Source organism: Phlebotomus papatasi, chromosome 3 (genome assembly GCF_024763615.1).
Source record: "Phlebotomus papatasi isolate M1 chromosome 3, Ppap_2.1, whole genome shotgun sequence".
In the NCBI taxonomy this organism is placed as follows: Eukaryota; Metazoa; Arthropoda; class Insecta; order Diptera; family Psychodidae; genus Phlebotomus; species Phlebotomus papatasi.
The window spans coordinates 7,900,709-7,919,297 of NC_077224.1; the positions used below are offsets into that span (position 1 = coordinate 7,900,709).

General features: G+C 38.5%; 3 protein-coding genes across 3 annotated transcripts in view; 2 read left to right on the forward strand and 1 right to left on the reverse strand.

The window, feature by feature from the left end:
* LOC129806616 (protein wingless) overlaps window positions 1–8,260 on the forward strand; it is a 45,514-nt gene extending 37,254 nt beyond the window's left edge. The window contains exons 4-5 of the mRNA XM_055855336.1: window positions 4,683–4,996; window positions 7,122–8,260. Coding sequence (XP_055711311.1) covers window positions 4,683–4,996; window positions 7,122–7,428 — 621 coding nt within the window. The 3' untranslated portion in view covers window positions 7,429–8,260. The remainder of the gene's footprint in view (window positions 1–4,682; window positions 4,997–7,121) is intronic.
* Window positions 8,261–9,866: 1,606 nt separating this feature from the next.
* On the reverse strand, window positions 9,867–18,252 carry LOC129805187 (uncharacterized). Its single transcript, XM_055852946.1, has 4 exons — window positions 17,688–18,252; window positions 15,296–15,429; window positions 10,394–10,711; window positions 9,867–9,883 (listed from the first exon to the last, which is right to left on the reverse strand). Exons 1-4 carry the CDS (start codon window positions 18,110–18,112, stop codon window positions 9,867–9,869), a joined length of 894 nt encoding a protein of 297 aa, XP_055708921.1. The 5' UTR covers window positions 18,113–18,252.
* On the forward strand, window positions 10,740–17,319 carry LOC129806617 (uncharacterized). Its single transcript, XM_055855337.1, has 3 exons — window positions 10,740–11,362; window positions 11,449–12,128; window positions 16,629–17,319. The coding sequence occupies exons 2-3, from the start codon at window positions 11,690–11,692 to the stop codon at window positions 17,060–17,062; spliced, it is 873 nt and encodes a 290-aa protein (XP_055711312.1). The 5' UTR covers window positions 10,740–11,362; window positions 11,449–11,689; the 3' UTR covers window positions 17,063–17,319.
* Window positions 18,253–18,589: the final 337 nt, after the last annotated feature.

Sequence of the window (18,589 nt, forward strand, 5' to 3'; positions counted from 1 at the left end):
GAAAATGTTCACATAAAAATAACTGACATTATTGTGGTTTTTTTTCGTTGGTCTGTGTATTCCTCCGTGAAAATATTCTTCAGTGTCCCATTGGACTATTGCAGAGAATAGGTACAGAAAAAAAAGAAATGTTGAGAGAGCAAAGTGGATTAGTTTTAATGAAGTAGTTTACAATAAATAATTGTACAACAGTTACTTTAATGGTAATATATACCTTTTTTAACGCCACTATTATCACCCATAAATATTTTATCGATCAAAATGGGTCTCATCTGGTCGATCTCTCTCAAATGATCTTCTTTGCAATATTTATTAATAATAATAAAGTGTTTGCCATTTGCACATGCTTGCCTTCGTGTCTGGGACTCAAGATCTTTTCTGTTACCCCTCTTTGGTCCCTCCAGAGATCACTCTTCTCTTGTACAATTTTTCGTGCGTTGGATAAAGAAGCAAAGAGATCTGCTCCAAGCACATCTTACGGGGGGGAAAAATACGTGTGCTGTAGATATTTTTCAACTCCCTATATATATATTATATATATTAAATTGCGAAAACTTTTGCCACACAAGTTGCTTGGAAGATTTTAGCGTCAAACTTGTTTTGCGACCATAAATTAAATTGTTGACAGCTGATAAAAGTATAATAAAATCATTTATGAATTTATTAAAACGCAGTGAGCGCAATTAAGTGACACACTACACAATATTAAGGATGTGATTGTGAAAGGTTTTGAGTACCATGCTATAAAAAAAAAAGTTTTATAAGATAAAAGCCAGAGGAGAAGAAAGAGATCTGAGAGAAATGAAGAGGAAAAGAATTCCATCTGATCAATGATTTATTGCATGATCATCGCACGGGGTGTTTTGGAGACTTATAATGTCGTTCTTTTTTTTTATATCCACCAACTGGCTTCCAAAAAGTATTAATTTCTTTGGCTAATTCTGCCACCAATAGAGGAATTGTTAATTGACACTTCATTGTCTTCTTCTCAAGTCATCTTTCCCTCTGGTCCCCTTTGAATTATTCTGCCCAAGGAATCTGACCAAGAAAAGATATCTCTGCAATTCCGTCCCTGTGAAACACCCGCTGTTCTTGGGATGAATTATCTCATCGCTTTCCATCTAAATTATCGCCGGTATGAATTGCGTGTAAATTTAAGCAAATGGTCTTGTTGAACAGCCACAGAGATGAATGCGCAGTGCAGTGATTATAAATTACGATTAACAAAACAATTTATATTCTGGATGGAAGAGGAAGAAGGGGCTGAAGGGTAAGATTGAGTGCAAGAGAAGAGCAAAAAAGATTTTCTGTTTAAGGTGAAGATAGGGCCAAGTTAAAATTGCAAATTTGAGACCCTGAGAACAAGGAGAATTGGATTAGTTCTTTATTTTAATTTGAAATTTTAAAATTTCCAATATGTGACCCCACTGTATCACGTATTGAGGTATCACGGAAAATCTCCCCTAATGGTTGGTGTCTTGGGTAAAATTAAAGATAAATAGTAGTTATAAATTCAACCCCGAAGGGGCACAATGATCTGACGGATCTGATAGAGATGCAGAGGAAATAATTTAGACATATCCAATGGAATAATTGCTACCATGTATCATCCGTTTCCACTTAGTCTATTATGGGAGTTTTCAACCATATAGCAAGAACACAAACCTGTTTTAGGTGCCCTATATTATATTCCAAAAGTCGTCCATTCTTTCCGTACAGAAGTAGATCTTGAAAATTTCGAAAATCTATTTGAAGATCCAAAAAAGAGACTTTCTTACTTCTTAATACTTTCGCAAGGTGGCGGAAGTTACATCCTGTTCGAATTTCGAAGTATTCAAGTGTCAAAATGTGTCGATCTTCACATTGTTGTGAGGAAAAAAAAAACAGAACAACGACGTCTACTGTTCTTGTCCCAGTATTTAATCACCCTATAATCACTGAATATCTCTTTTGCCAGGTTTTCAGTGTGATATTTGATAAATTTTCCCCACCTTGTTCGAAAATTTAGTATCAAAATTCGAAATTGAATTTGAATTCTTCGAACATCAACGACTTTTTGTGCAAATAGAGTTCAATTTTCATTTTATCCAAGACACTATTGGAGAATCAAAATCTACTTCTGGTTGGGCTTATTGTGTTTTTCGAAAATCTCTCCTAATTGTTGGTTTCTAAGATAAAATTTTAGTTATAATCCCCAAGTGCGTCTTGGCTTAGAGAAGACGTAGCATTATGACCTAATAAATCCTTGAAATATTGTCATAAAAGCTGGAATAGAAGTTATCTAGCTTACAGTTGTTGAACTGTTGAGATGAACAAATCTTAAAATTATCAAATTTATTGAAAACCGGGTCTATCTTCTTTTTGCTCGCGGAAGTATAATAAACAGAGAAATAAATATCTATAAACATAAATAACAAATATGTCTATTAATCAAGTGAATAAGTCATTGAAGAGACGCATGAAATATGGAACGAACTGATGAGATCTTACGTTTTAAAAAATAGGCAAAAACAACTAAGCATGATGAATTTTAGTGAGAATACCCTCCCTCATACGGGCTTTAGAATTAAGGTTTAAGCCTTAAGGTTTCAGACTAGAGATCTAGCCCAGTATCCGAATGTTTTTAAATCATAAAAAGCAAGCAATTTTAGTAGTTTTCTAGTTCTACGAATTTTAGACAGCATTTACCTAAATCCAAATGGTTAAATCTTAAGGTCTGATCGAAGCCTAGTAGGGGAATTCTGTAATTTTCGTGGCATTGTCACGCGTGACTTCGAAACCTGACAATGCCAATCGAGCTTTTTTGTTACATGATATGAGTTCGAAAATGCAATTCATTGAGCTTTTAATGAAATCCATTTATTTAGTGATATTATGCAAATACAATCTGTCTTGGTGGATTTGTTTAACAAAATTCATTGTCATTTGAATTGCCAGAAATCTCAAATATGTGACTTCTGACAATGCCACGTGGGCTGAAATATCAATGTCACGCCTACAGAATCGCATTTTCGAAAAAGCTCTCTTAAGATTCGAACCCAATTTGTCATATGACATTGTCAGAGCGTTACAGAATTCCCCTCCAGATGGCTTAACTCTTTTAGTTTCTCAACAAAGCTATATTTTTGATTTTTTAATTTTTTTAAATATCTTGAAAAAAATCTCAGCAATTGCTTGATATTCAGAAAATACAGGCCCTAAAATCCAGTCTGAAGATCGCTTTAAAAAGACATTTAAATAAGAAAATTTTCAGTAATTGTTCGTTCATAAGATAAAACTTCCTAGAAATTTGGTATAACTAATCTCTCGAAGTGTTTCCCGGATAAAATGGAAAGTCTGGAAGACTTTGGTTTTGTATTTCAAATCGTTGTGAACATGTACAAAACGAAATGATTTATTTCCAGAATTTTGAATTGAAAAAACATAAAGTTTGATTTTTCAAAAATCTCTAGAGGAATTCTGTAAACGATGACAATGTCATATGACAAATTTTCATGGTATATTCTGGAGCTAGCCCAATGATAAAGCCCAATGATAATCAAATGGCCGTTGTAAGAAGCTCTATGAGACCCCTAGTAGCTGATATGAATCGGATTTTCGATGAGTTTTTTCGGATTTACGACTCAAAAACCTTAAATTTGTCGTATGACTTTGTCATAATGTTACAGAATTCCTCTACCGATGAGGAGTATTCTGAAATGGATAGAAGACAATGTAGCTATTTTGTATGAAATCGATCTCATTCCACGATTTTATGCTCACTTTATATTTAGGTAAATTATCCTACATTTATTTGTCATTCTTTTTACTGCCCGAACTCGAAATGAAAACAGAAGGTGTATAATTTGCCTTTCCTAAGCTTTTCTGTGGCCTAGAACGTAAACGTTAAAGGTATCGATTTCGGATCGATGAAGCCTCATCAGAAAGCATTATCTTCAGACATTTTTCTGTGTTTACTGTTCTCGAATATTTCTTAAAAGACTTTTATAATTTGTTTTAAAGCTTTTAACCGAGCTAGAGGCCAAATGGTAAATGATATTGACTTTACGTCTTCGATAATACTCCCATTAAACGATATTACCAGGATAAACGTCCTTCCTTATACTCCCATGCACTGCCTTCCGCTCTTAAACCATGTTTTTTGGTTTATGTTGAAAGTAGTTCCTACATTTTTTAAAAAATAATTTTCGGATATAATTTAAAAATTATCCAAGTTAAGATTCCGTCTATGTATGCCAAAAGCTTCAAAGCACTTTTATCATTTTTTTTTAAAACTTCAAACGTTGAGGTTCTCTTAAGTTATTCCACGGCTACGAAAGTCACTTTGCAATTTTAAAATTATTTTATGAAAATTCAAACAACCAATTTAAATCCGTGGTAATAAACCTGTTCGAACCCAAAACCAGTGCGGAAAAGGTAAATTACGGAGAGCTTTATCTTATGTAATTGAGCTTTACGGAATGATAGAACGCTTTTTCTTCAGTTTTTAAAAATTCCCAGTAGACGATCTTCTTATCAAATGATAGAATTAAACCTAAAATATCATTGAAAAATTACTTTTAATATCTAAAAAATCATCTATATCAATAGATTTAACGTCATCAAGTTTAAGAGCATATTAATTGAACCTTAGACCTGCAAGTTTTCACTCTAGTTTTTTTTTTTAATTTCTCATTTTGTAGCACGTTCAAGCCGAAATGCGGAAGGAGTGCAAGTGCCATGGGATGTCAGGATCTTGTACGGTTAAAACCTGTTGGATGCGTCTGCCGAACTTCCGGGTTGTTGGAGACAACCTCAAGGATCGTTTCGACGGAGCATCCAGGGTAATGGTCAGTAATAGTTTGCGAGGTAGCGGAGGAGCCAACGAGAATGCCATCAAGGTTCATAGTTCCAGCAATGCCCTCCAAGTGAGTCATACATCCACCAGTCCCAACAGTATCTCCAGCAATTCTGTGCACGTGCGAGGACATCAGCAGCAGCAGAAGCGGTACAACAGGTAAGACATTAGAACCTCCCACATGTGAAAGCTTTTCACTCAGCACTTTGTTACTCCTCCAAGCTCCCGTGAGAAATGTGGGTGTTCTCCAAGAGTCTCTTTCCTCCCAACAAACATCTCATTGTGGCCTCACAATTACTTCCTCACACTGTGAAATTAATTGACCTCTCTTAAGCACACGTGAAGCATAACTCTTGTGGTTTGATTGTATACATTTTCAATGAGAAAATGACTCTATTGGGGGACCTCCGTGGTGCGATCAATTGAACCTCACTACTAGAGTGGCACAAAATAATTAAATAAACCAGTGAGTTTGATACTTAAAATCAGCATTTGAGAAAATTGCTAAACATGAAAAAGCTCCAACAGGTTCTCACTGCAGTGACAATTTCTCTCAATTTACATTCACTGCAAAATAACATTTAATTTACCATGTTGGTGGTAATTTTCGTTTTATTGATATAAGCTATAAATTTTTGCAAAATGGTTTTGAAGAGTGGATTGAAAAATACGTGAGAAACAATTTGATATACTTAGAGAATCAGTTAAATAAGTTAAATATAAGTTATTTGTAATACTTGAATAGATCTTACTTTGCAGATCTTTTGAATTAGGCTTAATATATTGACTTATTGATACCTTGAAGCCTCTCAAAATTCATTCTTGATATCTAATTTATATATCGGATATACCGTTCAAGTCCGAAACAACATCAAGCTCATGATGATTTCAAAGGAAAGCCCTAGGCCGGCTTCAGACCAAAGGTTTAGTCCAGTTTCCGATGGTCTTGATATTCAAAATAGCTAACAATTTTATAGGTTGTTCAAAATTTGATTGATCGCTTTCCCATGTTGTCGAATCTTAAGTGATAATTTTCCAAAAATTATTGATTGATAGAAATTAGAGAAGTTAATCCATATGGCTCAGCCTTAGGTCTGAAGCCCGTACTATGTTCGAACTTCCAAAACTGAACTCTCGAACCTAAGATCTAGGTTAGTTTCATATCAAAGTCAGGTTCAAAATAAACAATTTTGTGAAGTTTGATCTAAGCTAAATAGTTTATTTACCAATCGTAAAACTTCTGGAGTTATAGTTTGTAATAATGAGTTCACTAAACTTTCAATATTATGCTTTGGAACCTGAGATCTAAGATTGTTTCAAATCATATTTAGGTTCATGAAACTTTCAATATTGAACTTTCGATCTTGAGATCTAGGATGGTTTCAAACCAATTCGAAATTTAAAATAAACTGTTTTGTCAGCCTGGTTTATCTGTTCTCGTGTTAGCTTAAAGTAGAACTTTAAAATGAATTCTTTTATCCCTAATCGCTAAACTTCCAAAATTCAACTCTTGAACCTGAGATCTAGAACTCTTTCAAACCGATTTCAAGTTGAAGGCAAACTATATTGGAGCACTGGTTTATATTTATTTATCTCCAAATAGAACTATTAATTGAAACCTTATATTCTAAGTAGCAAAATATTATACGGGCTTCAGACCTAAGACTATAGCATATGGCTTAACTGCTCTAATTTCTTATCAATCAAGATTTTTTGGAAAAAATAATTTTAGGATTGGATTAATGAAATGTTAAATGTCCTAAAGGGTTCTCTAAAGGCAATAAAATTTCTCGTTATTTAGGATTTTGAGACCTTCGGGTTCGTGAACTGGACTAAACCTCTAGTCTGAAGACAGCTTGAGAGTTTCTGACAACAGGTTTACCGAACTTTTAAAATTGAACTTTCAAACCTGAGATCTAGAATGGCTTTAAATTAATTTCAGGATGAAAACGAATTGTTTTGTACAACTGATCCTAAGCTTAATTGACTCTTAAGGCACCTCCCACAGCTTTGTTTACCAGTACGTAATTCTATTTGGAAAATCACTTATAATTCAAGTCCTGAGCCCTAAACATTATTTTGGTGTTTGGAATTTGCATTTACAAGTTTAAAGCCTTGTACGGAAACTTCCAAAAATTAACCTCCGAACCTAAGATCTAGGACAGTTGAAAATCAATTTCAGGTTTAAATCAAATTGTTTCGTACGACTATTCCCGAACTAAATTGATTTATAGACTATGAAAACCTTGTAGCTTTATTTACCGGTAACTAACTTCAATTTCAGGTACCACTTTCAGTTGAAGCCCTACAACCCTGAGCACAAACCGCCTGGGGTTATGGACTTGGTGTACCTGGAACCATCTCCTGGATTCTGCGAACGCAACCCTAGGCTTGGGATCCAGGGTACTCATGGACGCCAGTGCAACGATACGTCGATTGGGGTGGATGGATGTGACCTGATGTGCTGTGGACGTGGATATCGCACTCAGGAGGTCACAGTAGTGGAAAGATGCGCCTGCATGTTCCACTGGTGTTGTGAGGTGAAGTGCAAACTGTGTCGAATACAGAAGACCATCCACACGTGCCTATAGGTGAGCTCCTAAGCCCCTATTCTTAATTTTATCCAGTCACTCGAGAATGTTTCCCCGTGGAAAAGTGTGTGAGATGAAGTAAGAATTATTTTGAGCCAAATGTTCTCTGTTTTTTTTTGATAAATTATTTTATTATTAACTCGCTTAATTTATTCTTTTTTATAAAGTCAAAATATTTTTGCAAATTGAAAGAGAAAAACAGTATTAGAGACTTCATTTCTCTGAATAAAATCCTTCTTGTCTAGACTTTTGCTTATACAAACTATTTTTTTTTTCAAAATGCCGTACTAATATCAGAATTATTTCGTAGTGTTTTGTTAGTTGTGACTCGTAGAGGATGAAAAAAAATTGAAATGATCAATAAAAGACTGATTTTCCAGTTTAAATTATAATTTTTTAAAAAAGAAATTTCTAAAATGCTTTTTTTTCTTTGAGCGAAAGAAAAATACGCAAAATGAATTATGTTCTGTAATCTTTGAAGTAATAGTGAAAAAGATAAGATTTGTAAATAAGAAATAATATTTTTTTAGGGAGTAAATATTGAAAAAAAAAATCAAAAGATTAATTATTTGAAAATATTTTTCATTGATGTCTGAGAGTAGGAAAGTGTTGTAATTTATTAGAAATTTGAAAAATATAAAAATAAGAAAATATTAACAATTATTTTTTTTAGAATGAAGATGATAAAGAAATTACTTTGAAGAAAATTCCTGTAAATACCGATTTATCTGTAAGATCTTAAAATGCATCTAATAAGTAGGACATTTTTTCAAATTACAAATTTTCACGCATGTAAAGAAGAAGAAAATAAAATTTTATCAAGTACTTAAAAGACGAATTTTTATTATGTTTTTGGAATGTTTGGTTTGGATTTTGAGGAATTTTTGTGATGACTTCTTTCTAAATTCTTTTACCTTCCCACAAAAATACCATCTTTGTGCACTTTTGTGTGTTGGAAATGGTTTGGATTCCGATTTATCAATTAGCGTTATTCACTAATTGCCCTGATGCTCTATCTTGAGCGTAATTCACCAACAGAATTCCTCAAAATTGATGATCTTGGAGGTTTTTCGATTAGCACGGTTTTATGATTACAGCCCAATCAATAATGAAATTTTTCATAGAAAAATTATGCTTTTTTGCTAGCAATATTCGTAATTATTTTATGCTAGAATATTTCTTGTTCCGTAAAGGGGATTTGAACCCTGACTTGTTTCGTAGAGCAAGCGATTTATGATGTAACATATTTCATAATAATAATAATAATGCTGGCACAACATTGCATTATTATTTTTTCTTGTACTGGATGAGGTTGTCAGCCTCATGCCCGTGGAATCAAGTGCAGTGAAGCTCACTGGATGCAATTCGAACACCTTTAACATCAGAAAAATTCCTGGTGATCTAAAAGAGATTCGAACCCGGGACAATTGCATCATAGATCGAGTGCTCTACCACTTGACTCATTGAGTACCCTTAACATATTCCATGCAGGGGGTGAATAATTATGGTCAGCGAGCGTACCGTGAGTGACAGATCGGCAGATCTGGCGATCAGTCAACGAGATCGCACTAATCGCGCGATCAGTCTCCAAGATTGCGCTGCGATCAAAGTGTACCGTGAGTGGCAGATTTATTCACCTCCTGATTCCATGACTTCATATATTAAAAATGATTTCTACGGAGGGTAAATAGGTCTACCACTCCTGGACATCATGGTTGACGATCAGTCGATTATAGGGAGTGATCAGCGCCGATTTTCCACTCATCGCTCACTCTCTGGTACAGTCGATCAAAAAAGTACTAATTGGCACCAATCTCTAAATCACTCCCAAATAGCAATTTGAAGTAAGATTACCGTTGGATGTATGCATTCTGGATTCCAAAATCGGGTCCTATGACGGTCGTCAGAGAGTCGAATGACGGTAAGTGGGGAATAATATGACGGTAATTACGGAAGTCATTTGGCGTCACAATAACTCTGAAATTACTCGCTCACGACTAAAATATGACGCCGACTTCCAGTAACTTCCAGTGTCCCTATATATAGTCTTCCCTTCACTGGGTATACCTGACGGGAAGTTTTACTTGTCAAAATGCAAATAGAATTACTCAGTGCTGTTAATTCGCAAAGTATAGTTGATATTTTTCGTTGTTTTCTCAATAATATTATAATGTGCATTGGGAGGAAAAGCTCCCACGGTAGAGATGTATGTTGTGATTCGAAAAAGTACAGTGCTGACAGGATTTAAGTGAAAAATTTAAAGATTAAACGAACTTACCTGTGAAGTTTAATCCTAATTCTACGAATTCCTTTTTCCGAAATGAATACTCTTGTAGTCCTGCGTTTGTACGTGATTGACCACACATTTATAGCAAAATTTTTTCAGTGTAGCTCAATATGCTACACTAGCGCCAACGTTGCTAACTGAAATCATTAGTTTAAAGCTGCTGTAACGCTGAATTGGGAATATTTGAATTGTTTCAGAATATAGGGGTACTGAAATTGGGTGGGCGTATTCATTTCGGAAAAAGGAATTCGTAGAATTAGGATTAAACTTCACAGGTAAGTTCGTTTAATCTTTAAATTCTACTTCATTCCTTTTTCCTTCAATGAATACTCTTGTAGTTGTTTAAAGCATACGTTACAGCATTAAAACAAACCACTTAATAAAGGTTTGTAATAAACACCTTTATAAATCAGAAAAAATTCAACATACTTATAATTTACAAAATTCAATTATTCTCGAGAATATTCCTTGCGAATAGTCCTCTATCGTTTGCAATTGGGAGGTTATAGAACCTCGCAAAAGTTTTAGATTTATCAGACCACCCAGCTGTCTTTTTAATTATATTAATATCAAGGCCATTCCTATTGGCTGCTGAGGTGGCTGCATGTCGAGTAGAATACCCAGAAAACTTAGTAATATCAATATTACACTTAAAAAGAATCTTCTTAATCCATTTACTAAGTGTTTGAGCTCCTACTGGCTTATGGGGTCTTGTATAACTTAGAAAGAACGCTTGTTCATTTCCCCGGATTTCCTTAGTCTTAATCAAATAATACTTCAAAGTATTAGCAACACATAGCTTAATTTCATCTTTGAATTCAGGTAAGATTAAGATAGGTTGCTGTCTCTTCACTCCCGATGTTTTAACTTTATCTGGGATTCTAATTTCTATCGCATTATCTACTTCTTTGATTTGATTTACTTTAATTAAAGCGAATGTCTGCATTCGATGACCCGTGGTTAAAGCCAACAAAATGATTAACTTCATAGACAACTCTTTAAGGGATAGATTCTCTGTTGGAGATGATGTGCGCAGCGCTTAAGGCGCGCGATTTTGTATTCCACCCAAACACATCGATTCATCGATTGTCAATTGCAGCGCCATTGGCGCCACCGCCAATTGTCACTGCAAATGTGTCAAGTGTTCTTCCGCCTTTCTTCTTCTTTTGTGAGCACAAATGAAAATATTAAAAGAATAAATCTGCATTCATCGCGCGAAATATTGAACTAAAGAGAATTAAAATCAGTGAGATTTATATATCAAGGACTGTGTAATAAAGGTGTAGGGAAATTTGAGTGAGGAAAGTGTTTTTATTAGAGATTCGGCGAAGTGAAAGTCAAGTGGTGAAACCCAGCTGATTTGGTCAGGACAAAGCATCTGGCCAGCGACTGTTCCGGACAATCTTGCTTGTGGGGGCACAAGAGAAAAAATTTTTGCCCTTCGGCCGCATCAGGCTTGAAGTATATTAAATTTCCTTAATTTCTCGTTAAAGGTATTTCTTCCTACTGAATCCAAAGGGGGCATTAATTGAGCATTGTTTTATCGTGCATTTTCATCTTTCTTCTAAAGGTATTTCTTCCTACTGAATCCAAAGGGGGCATTAATTGAGCATTGTTTTATCGTGCATTTTCATCTTTCTTCTAAAGGTTGGTTGGTGCAAAGCGTACCCATTTTTGCCCTTCGGCCGCATCAGGCTTGAAGTATATTAAATTTCCTTAATTTCTCGTTAAAGGTATTTCTTCCTACTGAATCCAAAGGGGGCATTAATTGAGCATTGTTTTATCGTGCATTTTCATCTTTCTTCTAAAGGTATTTCTTCCTACTGAATCCAAAGGGGGCATTAATTGAGCATTGTTTTATCGTGCATTTTCATCTTTCTTCTAAAGGTTGGTTGGTGCAAAGCGTACCCATTTTGGTCGCTTCGACCCTTCAAGAACCAGCGCAGAGGTCCTTCATTCATCATTCAGTCCATCATGCTATACAAAAGTCGAGGGGGTTTGATGTCAGCTGTGACACGGGTGGAGAACTACGTCACGGGCCTCACAGATGAGGAAAAGGAGTTCATAGGCTACAAGATGCATCTCACATCGCAGCTTAACCTGGTCAAATCTGTGAAGGTTAAGTACTCAAATACTCAGGACCAGATCATCGATAATCAGCCTACTGAAGCTGAGCGTACAACTGAGATTGAGAACAAAGCAGCCTTCTTTGCTCGATGTGATGAGCTTGTGGATATCCTCGAGCAACTCATTGTAGAGGCGCCAGACCAAAGTGATCAAAGTGATGACTCCAGGGTAGCCAAGGATGCCTCAAGTGACTTTGGCCGCATGATGCTCTCATTCATGCAACAATCGGAGAATCGTCATGCCCAGCAGATGGAGCTGCTACTCTCCACGCTTACGGACACAGCAAGTACAAATAATTTTCAATCTAGACACCCCCCTGCCAATAAACTGCCCCAAATAAACTTGCCCTCATTTGACGGAACATTCGCGTCGTGGATATCATTTAGGGACAGATTTACCTCTTCAGTGATAAATTATCCTAACATCACAAATGTCCAAAAACTTGATTATTTATTGTCCGCGGTAAAAGGAGACGCTCATTCCGCTATTAGCCGCCTCAGCATAACAGACGACAATTTCGCAGTCGCTTGGAAAATCCTACAAGATAAATTTGAGAAGAAAAACGATATTATAGCAGAACATATTAAAACATTTTATGCTATGCCTCGTGTCAATGCCTCGAATCCTCAAGCCATCCATGAAATTACTAACATTTTTACGGAATGTACCATGGCATTGGATGCAATGAAAATCCCTCAGAGAGATCCGTGGTTGATACAATACTGCCTCGATCGTTTGGACTCAGAATCCCGTGTCCTTTGGGGACGAGAGTGTAAAAATGAGATCCCCACTCTTGCCGATTTTACCAAGTTTCTGGACCAGAGGTGTGTCGATATCAAAAATGCATCACAAGCGTCTTCAAAACCCTCCTCAGTTCCTCAGAATAATTCACGCTCTGCTCACAATAAGCTTCAGAAGAAACAAGCCACGGCTCTAATGGCTTCCACCACAAATTCAGCATGCAAATGCTGCCAAGAATCTCCCCATCCGCTTTTCAAATGTCCCAAGTTTCTGGATATGTCACCGGGGGAGCGCTTCAATACAGTGAAAGCCCTTAGTTTGTGCCGAAATTGCTTCGCATCGCATCTCACGCATACTTGCACATTCCGCAAGTGCATCAAGTGTCAAGGGCGACACAATCAACTCTTGCATGATCATTATGCTTCAAATTCGGGTCACCCAAGTCCTGCTTCTTCTTCCGGGACCCATGTTTCAGATAAATCAGGCACCAATCCCAAAGGGTCCAAGGATTCCTCGGCCATTGTTGGTGTGTGTGCTTCTCGTTGTGAACAGATTGAGTCCCCTCCGCGGGTATTTCTCGCCACTGCTTTAGTTCACATCCTCACATCAACAGGAGATACAATTCCATGCCGACTTATATTGGATGGTGGTGCCCAGGTCAACATCATGACCTCAGATCTTTACCATCGTCTGAATCTTTCGAAACATCCGACAAATCTTTCGATTTCTGGAGTCAATGAATCAAGATGCCGTGCCAGGTATTTCGTTTACGCTACAATTTTCTCCCGAACTTCGGAATCATGCTTCAGCTTCAAATGTTTCGTCTTGCCTAAGGTGTCAGGAAATATTCCCAATTGGTCCGTAGACACTTCCTCAATTCGTATTCCCCACGATGTCAAACTGGCTGATCCTGAATGGCATTTACAAAAACCAGTTGACTTGCTTCTCTCTGGGAATCATTATTGGGCTAGTTGGTTGGAGGACACTAGGGAGTTAGGTCCAGGCTTACCAATTCTGAAAGAGACCATTTTCGGACACGTCGTTGTGGGAGAACATGAACCTATTCCTCCCCCAGAAGTATGCAACTTGAATGTTAGTGCTTTAGATGAGTCTTTGCGAAAATTCTGGGAGGTCGAGGGCATGTCGGAAAATCAGAGTCTCACGGACAATCAAAGGGCAGCGGAGCAACATTTTATTGAAACTCATCGTCGGAATTTTGAGGGAAGATTCGTGGTGCAGCTTCCATTCAAGGAAGATCCTCGCGTGCTAGGCGATTCAAGACCCCTTGCCATTCGGCAGTTCTTGGCATTGGAACGGAAGTTCGAGAAAAATCCCTCCTTTCATGCTTTATACTCACAAGTCATCAATGATCAATTGGAAAGAGATTGGATTGAACCTGTGGGGAGGGAGTATTCTGAAGGTCCAGTGTTTTATATGCCCCATCATGGCGTGGTCAAAGAATCGTCAGCCACTACAAAGCTTCGCATAGTATACAACGCGAGTGCGAAGTCTAGCACAGGCGTAAGTCTGAACGACATTTTGCGTGTGGGCCCAACGGTACAACCCGATTTGTGTTCAATCTTGTTGAGGTTCAGACAGTACCCTTATGCTATGACAGCAGACATCAGCAAAATGTATTTGCAACTCGTGTTGGATCCTACCCACTCAGATTTTCATCGTTTTGTCTGGCGGGCAAACAAGTCTGAGCCCATTAGAGATTTTCGCTTCAGGCGTGTATGCTTCGGGGTCGCATCATCCCCTTTCTTAGCTACACGTGCTCTCATTCAGCTCGCACAGGAGTGCGAAAACTCCCATCCTTTGGCTGCAGAGGCTCTACGTCATTGCTTCTACGTGGATGATTGCATCATGTCCACTGAGTCTGTTGCTAAAGCCAAGGACATTCAAAGTCAACTGCTTCACGTGTTGAAGAGTGGTGGGTTCTTAATCACGAAGTGGAAGGCGAACCATCCTGATCTAGAACTTTCCGAGGACTCTACTCCCGATACTGTGCACATCACTGATTCTACCACAAGTGCATTGGGGATCAGTTGGAACTCCAAGTTGGATTCATTCTTTTTCCGTGCTCCCATTTCCCCTAGTGAAGATTGTGGAACGAAAAGGAAAATGGCTTCAGCGATTGCTAAACTGTTTGATCCACTTGGACTCATCGGACCGGTGATTATTGTGGCCAAAATTCTGTTACAAGATGCGCACCAGTTGAAGAAACCTTGGGACGAGCCTTTGCCTGAGGATATACTCAAAAAATGGGAGGAATTTGTCCATCAACTTCAGCATTTAGACCAGGTATCCATTCCTCGTTGTGCTTCATCATTTGCGTCACTCTCGAAACTTCAGATCCATGCATTTTGTGACGCCAGTCAGCGAGCATATGGTGCTGCGTTATACTTGGTCTCTACTGACAGCGTTGGAACAATTGCTTCACATCTGCTTATCGCCAAGTCCAGAGTCGCTCCCATAAATTCTTTAACCATCCCAAAATTAGAACTCTGTGGAGCTCTTCTTGCTACAGAGCTCGTAGTCAAAGTCCAGGATCAGTTCACTTTGGAGTCAATCCATTTTTGGTGCGACTCAATGGTCGTTTTACATTGGATCAATGGAGATCCTGAGGATTATAAAATCTTTGTGGGACGTAGACTCAAGGAAATTCGCAAGGTGTCCGCACCATTTCAATGGCGTCATGTCAGAACTCACTCCAATCCCGCTGACTTGATATCCAGAGGCACTTCACCACTGCAAATTCAGGAGTCATCGCTGTGGTGGCATGGTCCAGATTGGCTGCTTCAGCCCGAATCTCAGTGGCCTCAGCCTTTCCATTCTCCACACAACTGTGAGGAGGAGGATGCAGCTGTTTTGTTGGATGTAGCGTCACCGGGGGAGGAAAATTCAACCATTTTATCTCGGCTTCTCAAGAGATATTCTTCATTATGGAAAATTCAACGCATCATTGTCTATTGCTTACGATTCCTGACTCGTGGGAGTAGGAATTCCGGTCCACCATCTACATCGGAGTTGGGAAAGGCACTGGAATGTTTGATACTTATGGATCAAACGGAGCACTTTCCAAAATTGGCTCAACAGCTTCAGCGTCATGGAAGAGCCATCAATTCTTCCTTCAGACACTTAAATTCTCTGGCTCCATTTGTTGACTATAGCGGTTTCATTCGTGTAGGAGGGCGCTTAGAAAATTCGAATATGCCTTTTCCCTCTAAACACCCAATAATCCTACCAAAGTCCCAATTGACTCATCTTATTGTGCAACGGGAGCATTTGAAACAGCTTCATGCGGGTCCATTAGTGCTTCTGAGCACTATACGTCAACAATTTTGGCCAGTCTCAGGAAGGAATATGGTCAGGAAGGTGTGCCACGAGTGTCCTCGATGTACGAGAGCGAACCCCAAACCCCTAAATCAGTTGATGGCGGACCTCCCAACCAGTAGAGTGAATTTTTACCGGCCATTTCAGGCCACAGGAGTGGACTATGCTGGGCCTATCCAATATAGACCTTCAGCCCCTCGAGCATCAAGAACCCGCAATTTCAGTCTGGAGAAAGGCTATATTTGCTTGTTCGTGTGTATGGCCACGAAGGCCGTGCACCTGGAATTTGTCACAAGTCTATCAACCGAGGGATTTTTGGCAGCGTTCCGCAGATTCGCGGCAAGGAGAAATCTCCCAAGGGATATGTACTCGGATTGCGGTACAAACTTTGAGGGTGCAGCGAAGGAGTTGACAATCCTTTTCCGTCAACAACAATTTCAATCCGAAATTGCAGAGAGGACCCAGGATAGCGGGGTTAATTGGCATTTTAACCCAAGTCGAGCCCCCCATCATGGTGGATTGTGGGAGGCGTGTGTGAAGCGAGTGAAGTTTCATTTGTCAAGGATCTCGCAACACGCACATCTTTCATATGAGGAGATTTCCACGATTTTGTGTCAAATCGAATCCATTCTCAATTCCCGTCCCATTTCCATGATGTCAGATGATCCGAACGAGAGAGATTTTCTAACCCCAGGTCATTTTCTAACAGGGGTGCCAGGAAATTGCCCTCCAGATCCCAATCTGAGTGAAATACCAAGGAACCATCTCAGTCTTTGGCAACATTGCCAGCAGCGTACACAGGACTTTGCCAAGAAGTTTCGTCTCTTATATCTTAACACACTTCAGCAAAGAGCGAAATGGACAAGGGACTACAGCAACGTGAAGATCGGTGATGTTATCCTGCTTCTGGATGAAACTCAGATGGGCAACAAGTGGATTCTCGGACAAGTGGAAGATATTCATCCTGGGAGAGATGGAAGAATCCGTGTGCTGACCATTAGGACCACAAAGGGAACGTACACCAGACCAATTACGAAGGTGGCACGCCTGTTTGTGGAAGATGCTGATCTGTGCTCTAAACAATCTTCAGATCATTCAGAGCACACGGGGGAGGATGTTGGAGATGATGTGCGCAGCGCTTAAGGCGCGCGATTTTGTATTCCACCCAAACACATCGATTCATCGATTGTCAATTGCAGCGCCATTGGCGCCACCGCCAATTGTCACTGCAAATGTGTCAAGTGTTCTTCCGCCTTTCTTCTTCTTTTGTGAGCACAAATGAAAATATTAAAAGAATAAATCTGCATTCATCGCGCGAAATATTGAACTAAAGAGAATTAAAATCAGTGAGATTTATATATCAAGGACTGTGTAATAAAGGTGTAGGGAAATTTGAGTGAGGAAAGTGTTTTTATTAGAGATTCGGCGAAGTGAAAGTCAAGTGGTGAAACCCAGCTGATTTGGTCAGGACAAAGCATCTGGCCAGCGACTGTTCCGGACAATCTTGCTTGTGGGGGCACAAGAGAAAAAATTTTTGCCCTTCGGCCGCATCAGGCTTGAAGTATATTAAATTTCCTTAATTTCTCGTTAAAGGTATTTCTTCCTACTGAATCCAAAGGGGGCATTAATTGAGCATTGTTTTATCGTGCATTTTCATCTTTCTTCTAAAGGTATTTCTTCCTACTGAATCCAAAGGGGGCATTAATTGAGCATTGTTTTATCGTGCATTTTCATCTTTCTTCTAAAGGTTGGTTGGTGCAAAGCGTACCCATTCTCATTTATAGGTAATTTCCTATAAAAATCTAGCACGAGCTTAGGATCCCACGTTTCCTCATACTTAGGTTTGTTTGGCCTCACATTAGCAACCCCTTTAAAAAATCTTTTAACATTATCATCCTGACCTAGGCTTGATCCTGCTAGTAAAGCCAAAGCTGATCTATAGGAGTTTAGCGTTCCATAAGCGGCCCCATTATTAAATTCTTTTGTCAAAAAACTTATAACTTGATGAACAGTCGGATTCAGATAATTCATACCTGAATCACAACAAAATGTCCACCATTTTTTAAGAGCAATTTCGTATTGCTTCCAAGATGAATCTGACAACGAAAGGATAAAGATATTGTGAGCCTCTTCTGGAATGTTTTTCAGTCTATAGCTTTCCCTGATTATTTCGCGTCCACCAGGGTAAGCCATTTCCAAAGTAGAGGTTACCTGTTAAAGAACGTCAACCAATGAAATAATTGGTAAAATAAGTCAACTCAGATGAAACTATTAAATTTTACATCTCATGAGTTAAGGCGCATGATCCTTCTAAAAAGATCAATTGCACACTACTAATTTCCTTACTGAATCTAATGTTGACGCCTCGAGGACTTGCTGTCCTTGGGCCTCATTGAATGTTGATGGCTCTTCGATGACTGGAACGACTGCTTCCTGTATGGTGGTTTCTGATCCGATTCGACTATCCCGTCCGACTTCCCATAACTCTTCCATGAAGCTCGAGACGGGCGCTTCCAGTTTTTTGATTTTTCTGGACCTTTTTTGAGATCTTTTCCTGTTGTTTGCATTGCCTTGGCTGACTTCACTGTTTCCTCTAAGTTTATACCGAAGAGGAATTCATCAATCACAGTGGATTGCAAAGTGTTTTGCATATTTTTGTCTACATTGGAC